Source organism: Eptatretus burgeri, chromosome 11, assembly GCF_056783735.1.
Source record: "Eptatretus burgeri isolate ZD-2024b chromosome 11, Ebu_testis_v1, whole genome shotgun sequence".
Lineage (NCBI taxonomy): Eukaryota > Metazoa > Chordata > Myxini > Myxiniformes > Myxinidae > Eptatretus > Eptatretus burgeri.
This window is the reverse complement of record NC_140971.1, coordinates 69,638,528-69,655,282: the sequence shown is the minus strand read 5'-3', so window position 1 is coordinate 69,655,282 and position 16,755 is coordinate 69,638,528. Positions and strand designations below refer to the sequence as shown.

The 16,755-nt window shown below is 42.3% G+C and overlaps 1 protein-coding gene and 1 long non-coding RNA gene across 5 annotated transcripts in view; one reads left to right on the top strand and one right to left on the bottom strand.

Annotated features, from left to right (window-relative positions):
• DNMBP (dynamin binding protein) overlaps positions 1 to 16,755 on the bottom strand; it is a 45,687-nt gene that overhangs the window by 6,163 nt on the left and 22,769 nt on the right. For 3 of the 4 annotated variants that reach the window (XM_085846836.1, XM_085846837.1, XM_085846838.1), the window contains 12 exons: positions 16,324 to 16,466; positions 15,032 to 15,152; positions 13,582 to 13,729; positions 13,265 to 13,464; positions 12,632 to 12,762; positions 12,143 to 12,247; positions 8,287 to 8,406; positions 5,066 to 5,239; positions 4,628 to 4,792; positions 1,329 to 1,499; positions 847 to 1,027; positions 168 to 544 (listed from right to left, as the gene is read on the bottom strand). In XM_085846836.1, coding sequence (XP_085702962.1) covers positions 168 to 544; positions 847 to 1,027; positions 1,329 to 1,499; positions 4,628 to 4,792; positions 5,066 to 5,239; positions 8,287 to 8,406; positions 12,143 to 12,247; positions 12,632 to 12,762; positions 13,265 to 13,464; positions 13,582 to 13,729; positions 15,032 to 15,152; positions 16,324 to 16,466 — 2,036 coding nt within the window. Of the gene's footprint in view, positions 1 to 167; positions 545 to 846; positions 1,028 to 1,328; positions 1,500 to 2,880; positions 3,906 to 4,627; positions 4,793 to 5,065; positions 5,240 to 8,286; positions 8,407 to 12,142; positions 12,248 to 12,631; positions 12,763 to 13,264; positions 13,465 to 13,581; positions 13,730 to 15,031; positions 15,153 to 16,323; positions 16,467 to 16,755 lie in introns of those variants that run through there. The other variant, XR_015049439.1, reaches the window with a different exon arrangement.
• On the top strand, positions 909 to 16,557 carry LOC147017317 (uncharacterized). The gene is made up of 2 exons (XR_015049441.1): positions 909 to 1,045; positions 16,339 to 16,557. It is a non-coding gene; the product is annotated as an uncharacterized LOC147017317 (long non-coding RNA).

The window sequence follows — 16,755 nt, the reverse complement described above, 5'->3', positions numbered from 1 at the left end:
CGATAATGCACAGACGGATAACCCGAAAGCATAATCCCTCAGGCTTTCAGCTGTGGAGGAAACAAAAAACAGATTGGAAAACAAACCAAGCAGCTTTCATTGAATGCCATTACATCAGCAGCACCACCCCTTAAATTAGCTTTTAGGAAGCTGTCCATACATATTACCTTGTCTCCTTTATGCCGAGAATTGCCATCAAGTTCCTGCTGACTCTGCTTCCTGTATGAACATCTGCCTCCAGCAGCAGCACCAGGATCCTGCCACTTGCCCCCCGCTTCAACTTCACTTCGTTTCCAGCCAGACCCGGGTCGAGTTTGCCTGGTGCATCGCCTCGGAGATCTGCAACTACCCCTGTCCAAACTGGCCGAGGGTCGCAGAGTCTGACGGGCTCTGGGTGAGGCACTGAGGGGGGAAACTGGAGGAGAGCCCCCAGGGGTTGGCGTTTGTGGGTCGGTGAGAGACGAAGTCAGAGAGCGATCGCCGTCTCGATCTGTACGAGGGACGTATGGTCGCAGAAAGGATGAGTAGACGAATCCTTGCGAAGCTGCAACGTACGCACCACTCCCCTAATTAGCATGTTTATAAATCAACCACATAATGTGGCCATTCACAAAGTGAGGTCACATTTCAGTTTGTGGCATTATGCAGGAAAAGTTACTCAATATAACATACAATGGGACACTAAATGTTCCAACTGCAATATGTCTTAAAATTTGCAAACCATTTTATAGAAGGGGAAAAAATAAACAATAAAATAATTTTTTTTTTTCTAACACAATACAGAAGTGAATACAGTTCAATAAGTTTCATTTCCGAGATTTTAAAACGTAATATGTGGACACATACTTCCGTTGTCCACGAACCAGCGATTGTTACTCCCCATAGGGTCTTGCTGCTTGATGACACCAACCAGATCTCCCTCGGCTAGGCTCAGGTCCATTGCCTGAGCGGCACACACCGGCCGATCCACTTGGAATGTGAGCTGTGGTGGGAAGCGGTTGAGCAGCGCGGCTCGCCGTATCTCGCCCTGCCGACAGGAAAAAAGGTAAGAGGTCATTTTTCATTCCCCAATCAGAGTTTCTCCAAATAAATCACCATATTGAGCTATTCTAAAAGGATCGATCTTAAAAAGCCTAAAAAGAAATACATTGGTAGGTCTGACATGGCTCAGATTATGCAAGGGTGAGTGACCATGTCTTTTTTTCTGCAGTTTAAAGTCCCGCCTCTTGGAAAAGCCAAACACTTGACAAGATGATCCGTTACAAAAGATCCACTTGTGAAGGTGTTGTAATATGCTCGATCATCAGTGGTTAATTATAAGTACGCACCGGCTCACCACCACCAGGAAGCAGGGATTTGGCGGTCGTGTCCAATCGTCCGTCAGTCATTGACCCTTTCCGCCCTTCACTCGACCAACGATGCATATCCCCAACGAAGCTGAAACGGTGTAGGGAAGCCGATGGAATGCCACCTTTGGTCCTCACAGATGCATCTAAAGACTGTAAGAGAAGGACTGGTCATGAACTTCATTGGCCCCCCTGTTTGAAAGCAAATGACCTCATTCACCACATGTTGGACATGGTTTAAAAAAAAGGGATGAAAGAGAGCTCTTGGGTCCCACGTATTTATTAGATATTGATTCAAAGTGGTGGGTGGGGTGGGTATAGGGAGAGTGTAATCACCCCATCTCAATCAAACACAAAAAGTGGTTTTAAACAGTAAGTCTTGTAGCATGCCTATCATTGAGGAGTCTGGTTTGGGTATATAAATAATGTCAAGTATGACAAAATTTTTGTCATACCCTCAATAAAGTATGACAAAAAGGAAAAATCGTTTTGAACAAGTATGAGCAGAAGGTGCTGCATCTCAAAGCACACATATCCTTCAGATAATGAAGTAAAGCTGGCTGTCTATGTTTTGACTGTGGAGTGTGGACAATGAATATCCCATGGTATAAGAAAAAAAACTACAAGGGCACTCTTCGTCATCGAGACATGGCCAGATGTGCCTCCGCCCACATTATTACAACATACATACATACAGCCAGTCCTCGTTACCCTCGTCAAAAGAAGGTATTGCATTTGGGTCCGTTTGTTTGTCTGTCTGTGTTTATCTGCACAGAACTTTCGTGTTTTTCTCTGCAACTACTTGTCGGATTGAAAGAATTTTCACCATTGGTGCGACGACTCATGTAAAATGTTTAATGATAATTATGTCATGGGTCACATGGTGTGGCAGCCATGTTCGAAAAACAAAAACTTTGCACTTCTGCATCTGTGAAACCGCACCAAGCAAAAAATTGAAACTTGGCAAATGACAACTACTCCTCATGGGGAATGAGTGATTTTTTTATGGCATCATAGGTTCCTTTGTTATGACGTCATAATTGCATATGTTGAATACTACATCCGATCAGTATAAAAATTGAGGGTCATCTACTGTAGGGATAAAATGGCCCACAAAATATTTTTCATGATGTCATCGGTCACATGATTCGGCAGCCATATAGTTTGTTTTTTTTAACCTTCAAAAATCTCTGAAATGGGTGAACCAGTTATCACTGCCAGCAGTTATAAAGTGGCAGTTCTAATTATGTCTCTTATTAATTACATAACACAAGTACACAAAACAAGTCCTGGCGAGGGTCTGCAAACTCCGATTGCTCTTTTTCTTGTTTAACATTGCAGTTACATTCTTGAAAAGTGCGACTTTAACTGAAGCGACTAAGTGAATCCAATTTCCCCATAACAATTAATGTAAATAGGGGGGGTGGGGGGGTTAGGTTAGAGGGAAAACATTGTGTCAGCCAAAAGACATTTAAATGTAGAGTATAAATTTTAAACAAATATTTGAATATCATCATCTCAAGTTGCTTTTTACTCATCTCTGTTGCTTCAAATCTTCATTGGTTCAAATCTTCTCCATGTAATTGCAGAGGTTGTGTGACGTCAGCTTCTTCCACCTCATCAAAACTCGCTTTATTGGCCAAGCTGAAAATAACTTTCTTCAAAGCAGGGACAACATCTTTAAATCCTTTCAAGTCATTGACACATTCAGATGGTTTATACACTGGTATTTACAGTATGGTTCATATTGTATCTTTATTAAAATGAGGAAAACCATTAGTTTGGTACTAAATTAGAGTTAAAACGACTATATAAGGGAACAGTGAACGACTTTAAACGAGTATATTGTCAATAAATCAGCGACTTGACGACGAACCAATGTTAACCGGGACGATGTTAAGCTAGGACTTACTGTACTTGTACCAATTTTGATTTAAAATATATTATCTCAAAATATGAAAACATTAAATCATTCCGACTGCCAGACTATGCGTCCGATCAGGTTGATATTTAAACATATATTCCCCATGACTACTAGATCATAACTGATGTTTCACATCGATTGATGAAGCAGTTCAAGAGAAATCATTTTTTTTAAAGATTTTCATTTAATCCATTATGGCTGCCAGACCATGTGACCCATTCTATTAATTATTCGTGAACACTGGTATCCCAAGGCTTGGGAAAAATGTGGGAGAAGTTTCCCCTCGATCTGTCAAGTGGCTCTGGAGAAGATTTTTTAAATGTTTATTCTTTCAAAAAAAAAAATCATAGCTGCCAAACCATGTGACCTACGACATCATTGATGGAGAACTTTTTGTTCCTCATGTATAGGTGATCATACCTGTAAAGTTTTTGCCTTGATCTGTTCAGCCATTTCAGAAATTTTTGAAGGCTTTTATGTAAAAAAAAAAATTATATATATATATATATGGCTGCCGATCCCTGTGTCGTAAGAGGCGACTCTGGTTGCGTCAGGAAGGGCATCCGGCGTAAAACATGTGCCAAATCACTATGCGGATCATACGGATGATCCGCTGTGGCGACCCCAAACGGGAGCTGCCGAAAGAAGAAGAAGAAGAAGAAGACAGATATATATGGCTGCCGAACCACATAACCGATAATGTCATGCATATATATATATATATATATATATATATATATATATATATATATATATATATATATATATATATATATATATATATATATATATATATATATATATATATATATATATATATATATATATATATATGACAATTTTCATACTGCTCGGATAAAGCATTCGACCTACGCAATGATGATGACGTCATAACAAATCCACCTATGACACAAAAAAAAGACAAAACAAAACAAACAAAAAAACACCACTCGTTTCCCATGGGGAATGAGTGGTTGGCATCTGCCACGTTTCAATTTTTTCCATGGAGCGGTTTCGGAGGTACAAATGTCCAAAGTTTTTCCTTTTTTTCAACACGGTTGCCACACCACATGATCTATGATGTTATAATTATCATTAAAACAATCTAAGTGAATAGTCGCACCAATGATGAAACTTTTGTGTTAATTGGATGAGTGGTCACAGAGAAAACAGAGAAAATCAACACGGACGGATGCACGCATGGACGGACGGATGCACGCATGGACGGACGGACAACCCGAAAACATAATTCCTCTGGTGACTTCGTCAGCAGAGGCGTAAAATCCCATGACTGTCCGAGTCACGAGTCTGTGCTCGGCAGCCTGCGAGTGACGCCCAATCACATTGTGCTAGAAACCTGAGCCAATGGCTGAAGTTGCTGGAGCGCAGAATGCTGGAAGCGTCCAGTTATTGCAACCAGATGGAGCATGGTTAGCTGCAGCATCGCTTGCCCAACGCTCACCAACGGCGGGAGCTCTTCCAACAACTGAGCATTCAGGGCTGCATAGTCTTTCTGAGAAGCCTGTAGGTGCAATGTTCGGAGATGTGCTTGAAAGTATTTCAATAACCTGGAAGCTTCCAGTTACAGAATTTTAAAATGGTTCGGTCAAATTATCACATGAAAGAATGTCCAGCAGTACACTCATGAAAAGTGATTCCCTTTAAAATACCACCTTACCAAATAAGAGGAAGAGTTAATGGGAAATAACAGAAACAGAATAACAACGAGGGAAATAGAAGTAAAGATGAGAAATAAAAATAACGAAAAGGAAGAAACGATCGAGCATATGTGGACCTGCAGCTCATCGACACCGCTCCTCCTGTCCCGGGCGCGATCTCGCTCCCCCTCAAGTCGATTCGAGTAGTCCAGGTACTTGTCATATCGCTTTTGGATCAACTTCCGTGGCCCAGAGAATGTGGATAAAAGAGCCACTAATGGATTGGTGACCAAATGCTCCACTTGCTCTTTCTGTGCAAAAACAAACAATCGGTATGAACAGAAGGACATCCCACGGGTCCGTCCAATCCAGCGTCACAGTGAGAAGTAAAAATCTTGAAATGTAAAAAATTTTCAAGCAATTTATAATCCTAAACTGGTAAGAATGGCGAGAATGAAAACAAGATCCATTGTGAGGATGAAGGATGCAATCACCATCAGTGCCCTCCAAATAATAATGGTTTAAAATTTCCACAGACACCATTGCTATTTTAGAAGCTTGTGTGCTATTTACCATTATGGCATTTTTCATTTGTTTCATGAAACTGAACAAGTGCTCGTGATGCATGTCCAACAGAGAAAATTGATGTGTGCAAGGTAGTGAAAAGTGTTGCCACCGCTCTGCTTTTCACTTCCTATGTATACCCCTTACTACTCTGAACTCACAACCTCCTTTGCCTTTTCTTCCCACTCCACCGCTTTTTCTTCATTCAGCTCCACCCCCCCTTTTTCCACTCCCCACTGCAAGCTCAGTTCATATGTGAATTGAATTTTTTTTTTTAGCCCCCTTCACATGATCAGCCCATTCAATCCACTATAGGATGACGGCCTCCCTCAACATGAACATCCGAGCCAAAATTGATGAAAATGAATAAATTATTAGACCCAGATTTGATGAAATGTATACTGAACAAAAATATAAATGCACCAACCTAAATATCTAAGTCAAGATTGCCATTATGGGAAAATGGTCAAACCGATGATATGTTTGAGCAATGGTTCCTTTGTTTTGCTCAAAACAGATGTTCCCATTGAAATTGACCACTCTGAGTGTGTGGACTCACACGTTGAGTAATCCTTCCCATGAGCACCATGGGGCTTGACAGAGTGATGGTCAGTGAGCGTGACCAGGACACAAACACTCCCTATAGCTTGCCCTATAAAAGGCCTCCCCAAAATGTGGACTGGTGCCAAATGTCAACATGCCACAGATGTCACAAATCTTGAGGGAGCGCGCCATTGGCATGCTGAATGCTGGGACATCAGTACGGGCCGTTGCAGCACACTTCAATGTCCACCACTCCACCATTAGCCGCCTGAGAACGCGCCTCAGAGAGACTGGAAGCACCGTGAACCGCCCACATGCCCGGCGACCACGTGTGACCACCGCCAGTCAGGATCGTCACATGAGGCTGCAACATCTCCGGGATCGACTCCGACCGGCCACGAGGACTGCCGATGAGACTGTCGGGCTGCATAACAGGCGCATTTCAGCCCAGACGGTGCGTAACCGCTTGAGGGAGGCCAACCTCCGAGCCCGCCGACCACACCGGGGACTCGACCTCACTGCAGTCCGGCGTCAGACCCGACTGAACTGGGCCAATGTTCACTTGCGCTGGACCCTCGCACGATGGAGGAGAGTGCTGTTCACCGATGAGTCGCGGTTCCAGCTGTATCGGGCTGATGGCGGACTCCGCGTCTGGCGTCGGGCTGGGGAGTGCTACACTGACGCCAATATCCTTCGTCGGGTGTCACACGGTGGTGCCAGTGTTATGGTGTGGGCATATGCCATGGAGAGTGCACTCAGCTTCATTTCATTGAAGGCAACTTGAACGGGCAGCGGTACAGGGACGAGATACTCAGACCCATCGTCGTGCCGTTTGTGCGCCTTCACCATGTGACGTTTCAGCACGACAATGCTCGCCCCCATGTTGCCAGGATCTGCATGGACTTCCTCGGTGAGGAGGACATTGATGTCCTCGACTGGCCTCCATATTCTCCCGACATGTCGCCCTTCGAGCACCTTTGGGACGTTCTTGATCGACGCGTACGACAACATTGCGCAGTCCCAGAGAACGTCCGCCAGCTCCGTGTGGCTCTCCAGGAGGAATGGGAAAACATCCCTCAGGCCACCATCGATAATCTGGTGATGTCCATGCACCAGAGATGCACCGCTCTGCGCGACGCCAACGGTGGACACACCCGCTACTGACTGTGTGAACTCTGACAGTGACACCTCGGTTGTGTCGGCTGTTGTAGCGCAAAGACTGTCGCCAGAATTCTCAAGGAACTCTTTGAAATTTAATGCTCAATTGTCATGGATTCTATAACCAAATTGTTGTGAAGATTTAGTATTAATGAGTTCGAGGTAAAATAGTAACAATCGCTTGGTGCGTTTATATTTTTGTTCAGTATAATTGCGGTGACTTTTGTAAAACATAAAAATTCCACGAAAACAATACATTGTTCAACAGGAACACTCCTATGTGTGCTTCACTAGTGTTTGGCAAACACAACTATTGTTCCTTTCGATTCCCCAACCCTTCAACTCAAACATGGCACAGCAATAGCAGACGTATTCATGCATGCCCGAATCAATCAAGACTACTAGAAGGTATTTCGTGCAATTGCGAGCGGAATAATGTGGCGATATTTGCATTCAAACATGTCCCAAAAATGCCTTCTAGGCATTCAAGCACGAAGCAATCGTATGAATCGGCCTGTTGTGGAAAACAACCAACGTCCTTCATTTAGGAACTGAAGCTCTTAAATATCCCTTTAAAACATTTATTTTAATACCCCAAATGGATTACGAGTGAATATTTAAAACAATCAATCCCTTCCGAGCCTCCTGGTGTACGTTTTGTTGGGGTTTGTTCATGGAATGTGCAATTAACAGTGGTCGAGCGGGTCTGTGTTACCCCTTACATAATATCCCTTCCATTCCCTCCACTTACTCCTCTCAGCTCTACTGTAAAAAAAAAGCTCATCAGGAAATAAACCGGCTGGCCTCTTCGACAATAAAATGTTGTGGTTAAAGAGGCCACCATTGCCATAAATTAAAATTTTCTATTGCCATGGTTACTCAGGTCATCATAATCAATATCGTCACAGGAAGGTAAACTCTGGCGGTGTCACACTATGTGGGCAATATCACAATAGTAATGAGCACCATAATTAAACATGGGGTCTGGAAGTAAAGAATGCAATTCAAAACATACCAATTATCATTCAGATTACAATGATAACACCACCACCACCAAAGGCAATTTGGCAGAACATCTGATGCGTTATCATACCAAGTGTGGGAATAGTTGGTCTGTGATGACATTGCACGCCAGGAGGTGATGCTCTATTGATCTTCCCGAGTGCAGTGTAGTGAAGGCGGCGGATAAAGACTGTTGCACAACCACCTCCTCCTACACAAAAACACACACACGACTCATGGATGTAGAGATGGGATATTTTCAAAGGAAATGTCATTCTCTGTCATCCCTAGACATTTTGTTGTAATCGTCGAACTTGTCCCAGTTGCCAGGTCGAAATCTCGATGAACCGCGTCAAAGTGGTCATGCCGGCCAACTGATTCAAGCACTCTGAACAGGATTTCAGGCCCATTTTCCACGTTACCATGTTCAGGTGGAAAGCCCGAGCCAGTCAGGCAATGTGCTCATAGGTACTCTGTGCCTGGTTACCCTAATTAGCAATCCGAGCAGAGATCGCCGATACAGTTTTGTACAGGACGCTATTCGCCACAAATGAATCGGTCCTTTAGCAGATGTTATTAGCAAAAGTAACTCATGACAAGAACACTCAAATCATACGGAGACAAAGTGAATTTATAATGGTGTATTTAACAGAAACAAAAACGGGGAGTGGGGGGAGGGGGGGTTAGGGCATGTGAGCTGATGCTGTCCGGTCTAGTTGCAGAATCAGTTGAGGGTTGCCAGAATGTCTCCACCTTCTCAGGTGCAAAATACACAGAGTCCAGGAGCAGTTGGGTGTGACTGGGTAGGATGGGTTCAGCGTTATCCTCAAGAAGGCATTCCCGCAATACCTTTCAATGCCAAGTCTTTTCATGAACATTTAAAATGCTTCTTAATGATGCATTTTTAGGCAGCAGTGTAGAGTCATTGCATCAACAAGAAAAATAGTACACACACAAAGTCAATAAATTTGCACACAAGTATGATTTAAGCCAAGTTATCTTGTCTGGCTCTTGAACTTGAAGTCGAGTGTCATGCTGTAGGCCACTGGGGCATCACAATGAGCAATGCCACCAGGAAGTGCACCTTAATGGATGGATAAATGGATAACTAGGGAGTTCATAGAACACTTTACCCACTCAGTCTTGAGAAAAAGGACATGGGAAGGCTCTTTTCAACTCCTGCTTTGTGTTTCCGAGCACAATCTACAGTGGGGAGAACAAGTATTTGATACACTGCCGATTTTGCAGGTTTTCCCACTTACAAAGCACGTAGAGGTCTGTAATTTTTATCATATGGACACTTCAACTGTGAAAGATGGAATCTAAAACAAAAATCCTGAAAATCACATTGTATGATTTTAAAATAATTAATTTGCATTTTATTGCATGAAATAAGTATTTGATCACCTCCCAACCAGTAAGAATTCCAGCTCTCACAGACATGTTAGTTTTGTCTTTAAGAAGCCCTCCCATTCTCCACTCATTACCTGTATTAACTGCACCTGTTTGAACTCGTTATCTGCATAAAAGACAGCTGTTCACACTCAATCGATCAGACTCCAACCTCTCCACAATGGGCAAGACCAGAGAGCTGTCAAAGGACAGCAGGAACAAAATTGTAGACTTGCACAAGGCTGGTATGGGCTACAGGACAATAGGCAAGCAGCTTCGTGAGAAGGCAACAACTGTTGGTGCAATTATTAGAAAATGGAAGAAGTTCAAGATAACAGTCAATCTCCCTCGGTCTGGGGCTCCATGCAAGATCTCACCTCGTGGAGCCTCAATGATCATGAGAAAGGTGAGGGATCAGCCCAGAACTACACGGCAGGACCTGGTCAATGACCTGAAGAGAGCTGGGACCACAGTATCAAAGAAAACCATAAGTAACACACTACGCCGTCATGGATTAAAATCCTGCAGCGCACGCAAGGTCCCTCTGCTCAAGCCCGCGCATGTCCAGGCCCATCTGAAGTTTGCCAATGACCATCTGGATGATCCAGAGGAGGAATGGGAGAAGGTCATGTGGTCGGATGAGACCAAAATAGAGCTTTTTGGTTTAAACTCCGCTCGCCGTGTTTGGAGGAAGAAGAAGGATGAGTACAACCCCAAGAACACCATCCCAAGCGTGAAGCATGGAGGTGGAAACATCATTCTTTGGGGATGCTTTTCTGCAAAGGGGACAGGACGACTGCACCGTATTGAGGGGAGGATGGATGGGGCCATGTATTTTGGCCAACAACATCCTTCCCTCAACAAGAGCATTGAAGATGGGGCGTGGCTGGGTCTTCCAGCATGACAACGACCCAAAACACACAGCCAGGGCAACTAAGGAGTGGCTCCGTAAGAAGCATCCCAAGGTCCTGGAGTGGCCAAGCCAGTCTCCAGACCTGAACGCAATAGAAAATCTTTGGAGGGAGCTGAAAGTCTGTGTTGCCCAGCGACAGCCCCGAAACCTGAAGGATCTGGAGAAGATCTGTATGGAGGAGTGGGCCAAAATCCCTGCTGCAGTCTGTGCAAACCTGGTTAAGAACTACAGGAAACGTCTGATCTCTGTAATTGCAAACAAAGGTTTCTGTACCAAATATTAAGTTCTGTTTTTCTGATGTATCAAATACTTATTTCATGCAATAAAATGCAAATTAATTATTTAAAATCCATACAATGTGATTTTCAGGATTTTTGTTTTACATTCCGTCTTTCACAGTTGAAGTGTACCTATGATAAAAATTACAGACCTCTACGTGCTTTGTAAGTGGGAAAACCTGCAAAATCGGCGGTGTATCAAATACTTGTTCTCCCCACTGTATATTTCTTACGAGCCACAGTTTTGTCTGAATCTTCATTCTCCTCAATGCTGAGAGTGCGAGCAGCAAATTTGATTGGTCGGGAAGGCATAAAATGGCATAATATTTTGTCCAAGTACTGCTCAACTGGAGGTTTTTGGAAGTGCGAACAAGGAACTTTGTGTTCTCCAGTATTCAAGTATATAATTCAATCAAAATAAAATAAAGGTTTTAAAGGCTGTAAAATTAAAAATAAATTTTTTGGACGTTTACTGCCATTGATGGAAGTACACTGGCATTTTTATACCACCTTTTTAATACATCAAATTAGTTATTTGTGCATGTTGTGTGTGTCCTTTATGACGTCCTTAACAAGTGTAAGTCCATGCATTGCGTGTCGAGCCATTGTGTAATTATGATGGAACATAGATGCGAAAACAGGAATCCGTATCTTTGACAAGGTTCTGACAAAATAGTGTGGTGGGATTAATTAAGATCAGAGAGTGAGTGGCATGTGAGTGAGTCGAACATAGATGCGACGCAACGCTGAGACGTAGGGTAGACGGACAATGAAAAGGAGACTGTGACGTCGGGTAGACAGACAGAATAGCAAAATTTGGCCCCTCCTCCCAGTGCTTAGTCAATACTGGACATGCAAAAACACTACGATTCCTGTTGGGAGTGATTTTCAATTTTGTTTGAATGCCAACCAGGCAAACTGACTAAAAAAAAATATGACCTTACTCCTCTGGACACATGCGCGCTCGGGAGGATATTCCGTACAATTTGCCAAATTCAGAGCCAAAGTGCTGCTAAAGTGCAGGTTCATGTTATGATTCATGTTCTGCAGTGTTCAAATATAAGATTCAATTGAAATCAAGTAGTTCCTCAATCACAAACTGAAAGTAAACCAATTGCTTACCTACCCTTGCTCTCAATCTTCTCCAAGACCCTTTTTCTCCAAGTGTCCCTATATTTTGTTCCTCAACCCTGTTGTTGGTTTGTAGGTATGTTCCCTACCCCCCCTCACTTCCCTTCCCTTCCCCACCCTTGTCTATTGCTGCTGTTCTTTTTGCTCCATTACATACACCCTGATCCATACTGTGTTCCAACTCCTACACAAAAATAAATAAATAAATAAAAAACAGTTTTCACCAAACTCACTCTGACTTGCTGCACAAATAGCGAAACATTCCGAACGAATGATTTCACCGCTTTCTCAAAGTTTCGAAACTTCTTTTCTTCTTCTTCAAAAGTTTCATCTTTAATCTAGAAGCACAAACACATTAGTTTCGAGGATTAACCAAAGTGCACAGCAAAACAGACACGTGAAATTATGTTAACAGTGATACCTACCCAACCTCATGCTGTGAAGGTGAAAATGCCACACAATAAAATTCAACAACAATGCAATTTCACGCAAAGAATACAAGACAAACAACCTTCAAATATTTCACTTCAAGTTTGTTTACATCTAAATATTTAAGTGTCGATAAAATGGAGAATACATTACAAACACCAACGTTAAAAACCACAGCACATATGTTGAAATTTCACCTGATGAACTATTATTTTTGACTGATTTTTAAAATTATGGCCAAAAGAGAAAAACATTTTGTGTTCCTTTTAGCCCATGGATGGTGATTGTATCACCTGACTGGCCAGGCCCGTGAGGTGCTTGAGGTGACCGCTCACACGAGTGGACTTTTTCACGATGGAGCGCATATTCAGTTTGGAAAGCTTCCCGATGAGGGAGAAGTCATCATCTTTACGGTACTTCAGCACTGCGGGAACATCCGGCCAAACAGAGTCAGTTTGGAATGTGAGGTCAGAGAACTCGTGAGAATGGGACAACGCAATGCGCAAATGGTGGAAAAGCTAAAAGTGAGACAAGAAGAACAAGGAGGCAGCTGGTAGAAACTAGGTAGAGAAGGAAGTGGTGAAGATGAAAAAAAATGAGTAAGGAAGGTTCTTGAAAAACAAGAAAGCAATTAAAAAAAGAAAAAGAAAATAAATCATAAACACCACTCATTCATCGCCAAGTGGCATTACCGTCAAGACAATAATTGTCATAGTATTTATTATCTAAGCAGATTTTTGAATGTGAATCGTGAAAATGTTTTCACATACTTTGACTGCCCAATGATCAGTAGTCAATCAATTTAGCCATAACATTCTCGAATGCTATCAGAAGCATGGAGAGCAGGACTGCGTGGTCATATAGCCTGTACATGGTCACAAATTCCAGCTTGCAGAGAATAAAATCAGAGAACAGCGAGTGTGTACCCAAGTCCTTCCTGCGTTTGAACTCGTTTATGTTGTCATTGGCTGTGCGCATGGCAGAGAGAGCTTGGCTGAGCATTGCGAAATCCTCGTGTGTGTCTGAGGTCGATTCCAACAGCTCTGCGAGCAGGAGAGGGTAGCGCATGAGCCGTTGCACGGGCTCTATGAGCAGTGCTCCCAGGCTGATACACGGTGTTTGGCGGCTGAGAATGTGGGAGGAATCAAAACTTGATTTACCATTCGGTTTAAACACAATTCCGATCTCCTTGCACATTAAAATTAACGGTAATGATGTGGTGCGCAGATTTTAATGCACTTACCGTATGATGCTCAGGCAGTTCTCAATCGCCATAGAAATGTCGCTGTTTTTATCATAAATTTCCAGCAGTGATATAGCGTCATCATGGTTGTGACAGTATGCTTTGTACACCGATTCAAGTTCGTCGTTACAACTCAAAAATATTTCACCTGCAGAAAACAAAGGTCAATGCAAAACGGGTAGTTCCAGAACATGGCGGAGGACATTAAAAAAATAAACAAAATTTCACACTCAGTTTGTACCAGACTCAGTGGAATTGCATTCAGAACGTTCCCTCCGAATCTGGGAGGTTAGCGGTTTGATTCCAACTCTGATCGCATCACGACTGCAGAACCCACTTCTACACCCTCTTCAATTTCATTCTTCCGTCCAAGTCTTCAATACAGCTGTTCACTACCATCTCAGATCATTCCCCATCCAAAACCATGATATTTTATATCCTCATTAACTCCACCCCCAAAGCCAACCTCCTTCCAAATTTCCAGGTTTTCCTTCCTGAGAGTTTGCTTTTGTATCCATCTTGTCCACCCCATGCATCCTCCCCTATCTCTCACTCCTCCCCACACCCATTATTTGTCAAAGTCTCCCTCTACTTTGTCCTTCAACTCTGCTGTTGGCGTTTCCCCCACTCCCTCTCTACTATTCATTTTCTTCTGTTGCATCCTGATCCATCAGTGTTCTTGCTCTTTCACACAAAAAAAAAAGACTAGAGATTGCATGTGCTGCTTCCTCGCTTGATACTCAGCATTTTGAAAATTATGGATAAATCCCCTGGGTAGGCATCCCATAGGGAAGGGTTGTGGGGAGATTTCCCCTCAATTACCCAGCTGACCGCTGAAAGAAAAGCAACACCAAAGTGCCCCGGGAAATGCCGTCACTTCCTCCAACATCACTGGCTGTATTTATCCAAATTCAAGTCTTGGGTGCGTACATCAAAGCTATCTGATGGGATTTGAGATAGCATATAGTTTTATGGCATCTTATTATATAAAACTGTGTGTGTGTGCGTGTGTGCGTGTGTGTAAAATCATGGAAAGAAAAATAAATAAATAAAAAACAGCTGGGTAAATCACCAAATTTTGCATGTACGTTCCCTCAAGGGAACGGGAATTACTAGTAATGATAAATAGCCTAAACAGAATGCACAGCTTACATCCCAGACAGAGTCGGCATTTTGAGAGCCTTCGTTACCCTATATACGAGATCAATTAAATATGCATAACATCAATATAAAAATCGAAAACCACAATCTGGTTAAGACCAATCATAAATATAACAGCTTCTTTCTGGCAATACAAAATGTTTTGACCGATATAAGAGGGGGAAAAGCCAAAATATTTTACGATCCAAGTAAAACCAAAAAGAATATCAACATTTCCGCTTTTAACTCCAAAATCAATGTGGCATTTTTCCTTTGAGGAAGGCGTTGCTCTCACGTCAGTGTGACTCACCGACCAGCTGCTTTTCAGGGGGTTTAAACAAGATGTGCTGCAGAGCGACCAGCAATCGGGAACTCGTTTCTATAACATCTTCCAGGTTCCCAAACAAGCAGGGCAGGTCAAGGCCAGGCAACTGGTCATCAAAATCAAAGCAAGAGAAGCAAGTTAACACCGTTTTGAGATGGAAATATTTTCATCAAAATCAATATATTAATGTCCAAACAAGACAAAGGCAAAATAAATACAAAACATGAATGAAGATTCGGACAATGTACAGCTTAAATCAGTCCATCTTAACTAAATAGAGATGTTAAATTGAAAAAGTACAAAGTGCGTGTCAATATAAAGTATCCCAGGAAGCTTAAAACAAAGGCAGAGCATTCATTGCTTTGCATCACGTGCTGTCCTCCGATGGATGTTCGGCTTGGTGGCAGACATCTGCTGGCATTGATAGGTGGACGACGGGAGATCCCACCGTGGCTTTTGTGTAGAGTAGGTGACTTATCACCGACACCCTGAACGAATTTCAAATTCCTGCCCAAATCGGCTCTCGTTGAACGTCAGGCCTCACCAGCCAATTTGTGAAGGACTCGGGTCAAATCTTCATCCCCAGCCAAGACCATAAGAATGTGGGATTAATTTTGGCCATTTAAAAAAGTAGTGGTACAATTGTACAAGTAGTGTACTCTAACGAGTATTATAGCAAGTATAATTAAGCAGTATGGGTGAGACTGCAGGATTACTTAAGATAATTTGAATCAACATAATTATACAGTGAAACAAGATAGCAATTAAACATTATTATTTTATCAAGTGGTTTTCCACCACAAACCTAATTTTTTAAGTTGGTTATTCACATTCTAAAGATTTCCAGGGATGTCTGTGCAGCCTTACTGTCTTTTCAAAATAACAATAATAATAATAATAATAATAATAATAATAAAAATAAAAATAATAATCAGGAACCTGAACTGGTGGAGTTTTCTATCACTCACGAAGAGCTGTCCCTGCTGCAGATTCTCTTCTCTCCACTTGCCCTTTTGTTTTGATCTTGCTTTCTTCAATGACTGATAATTTATTTCCTTTCAAAATATCCTTTCTTATTTTGCAATACTGCGGTTTCCCCATTGGGTATACCATTATCCATTGAACCTCGTGTTTTGTTACAATTAGCTCATGCTGTTTTTTGATGCTCAATTCCAAACTCAATATTTCTACAAATCGATTTTTAAAACATCACTACACCCTCAGTCCCATTGGATTGCAGGACATTCATATTTGCCAGCTAATGGAAGCATGAATACCTGCTGTGCACGCAGGGGCAGCAGGAAGTGCTGGAGGCAAAGCTGCAGGTCCTGGAAGTAGTCACGCTCGGTTTGATGGAGTTCCGCCAAGATCTTCACTCGTTTATCCATCATCCGCTGCAGTGCTTCTGGCCCATGCTGAGCTGGAGATGGTCCCATAATCCACATCAACACAAGGTAAAAAAAATTACAGGTTATTCAGTGCACATTAATTAATAAAGAATATTCAAAACAGATCTTCTACCCATTACTTTCGATTTGCTTGTTAATGCATACTTTTAAAACTATTTAAGATTCAAGCAGGTGATGTTAAGAATGAAAACTTGACAAGTTTACACACACACAAAAAAAACGTTTTGTGACGTATTCAATCAATCATCTCACAAGTGACATAATATCAGCAACAGAACCTGTGAAGAATGACAATGATAT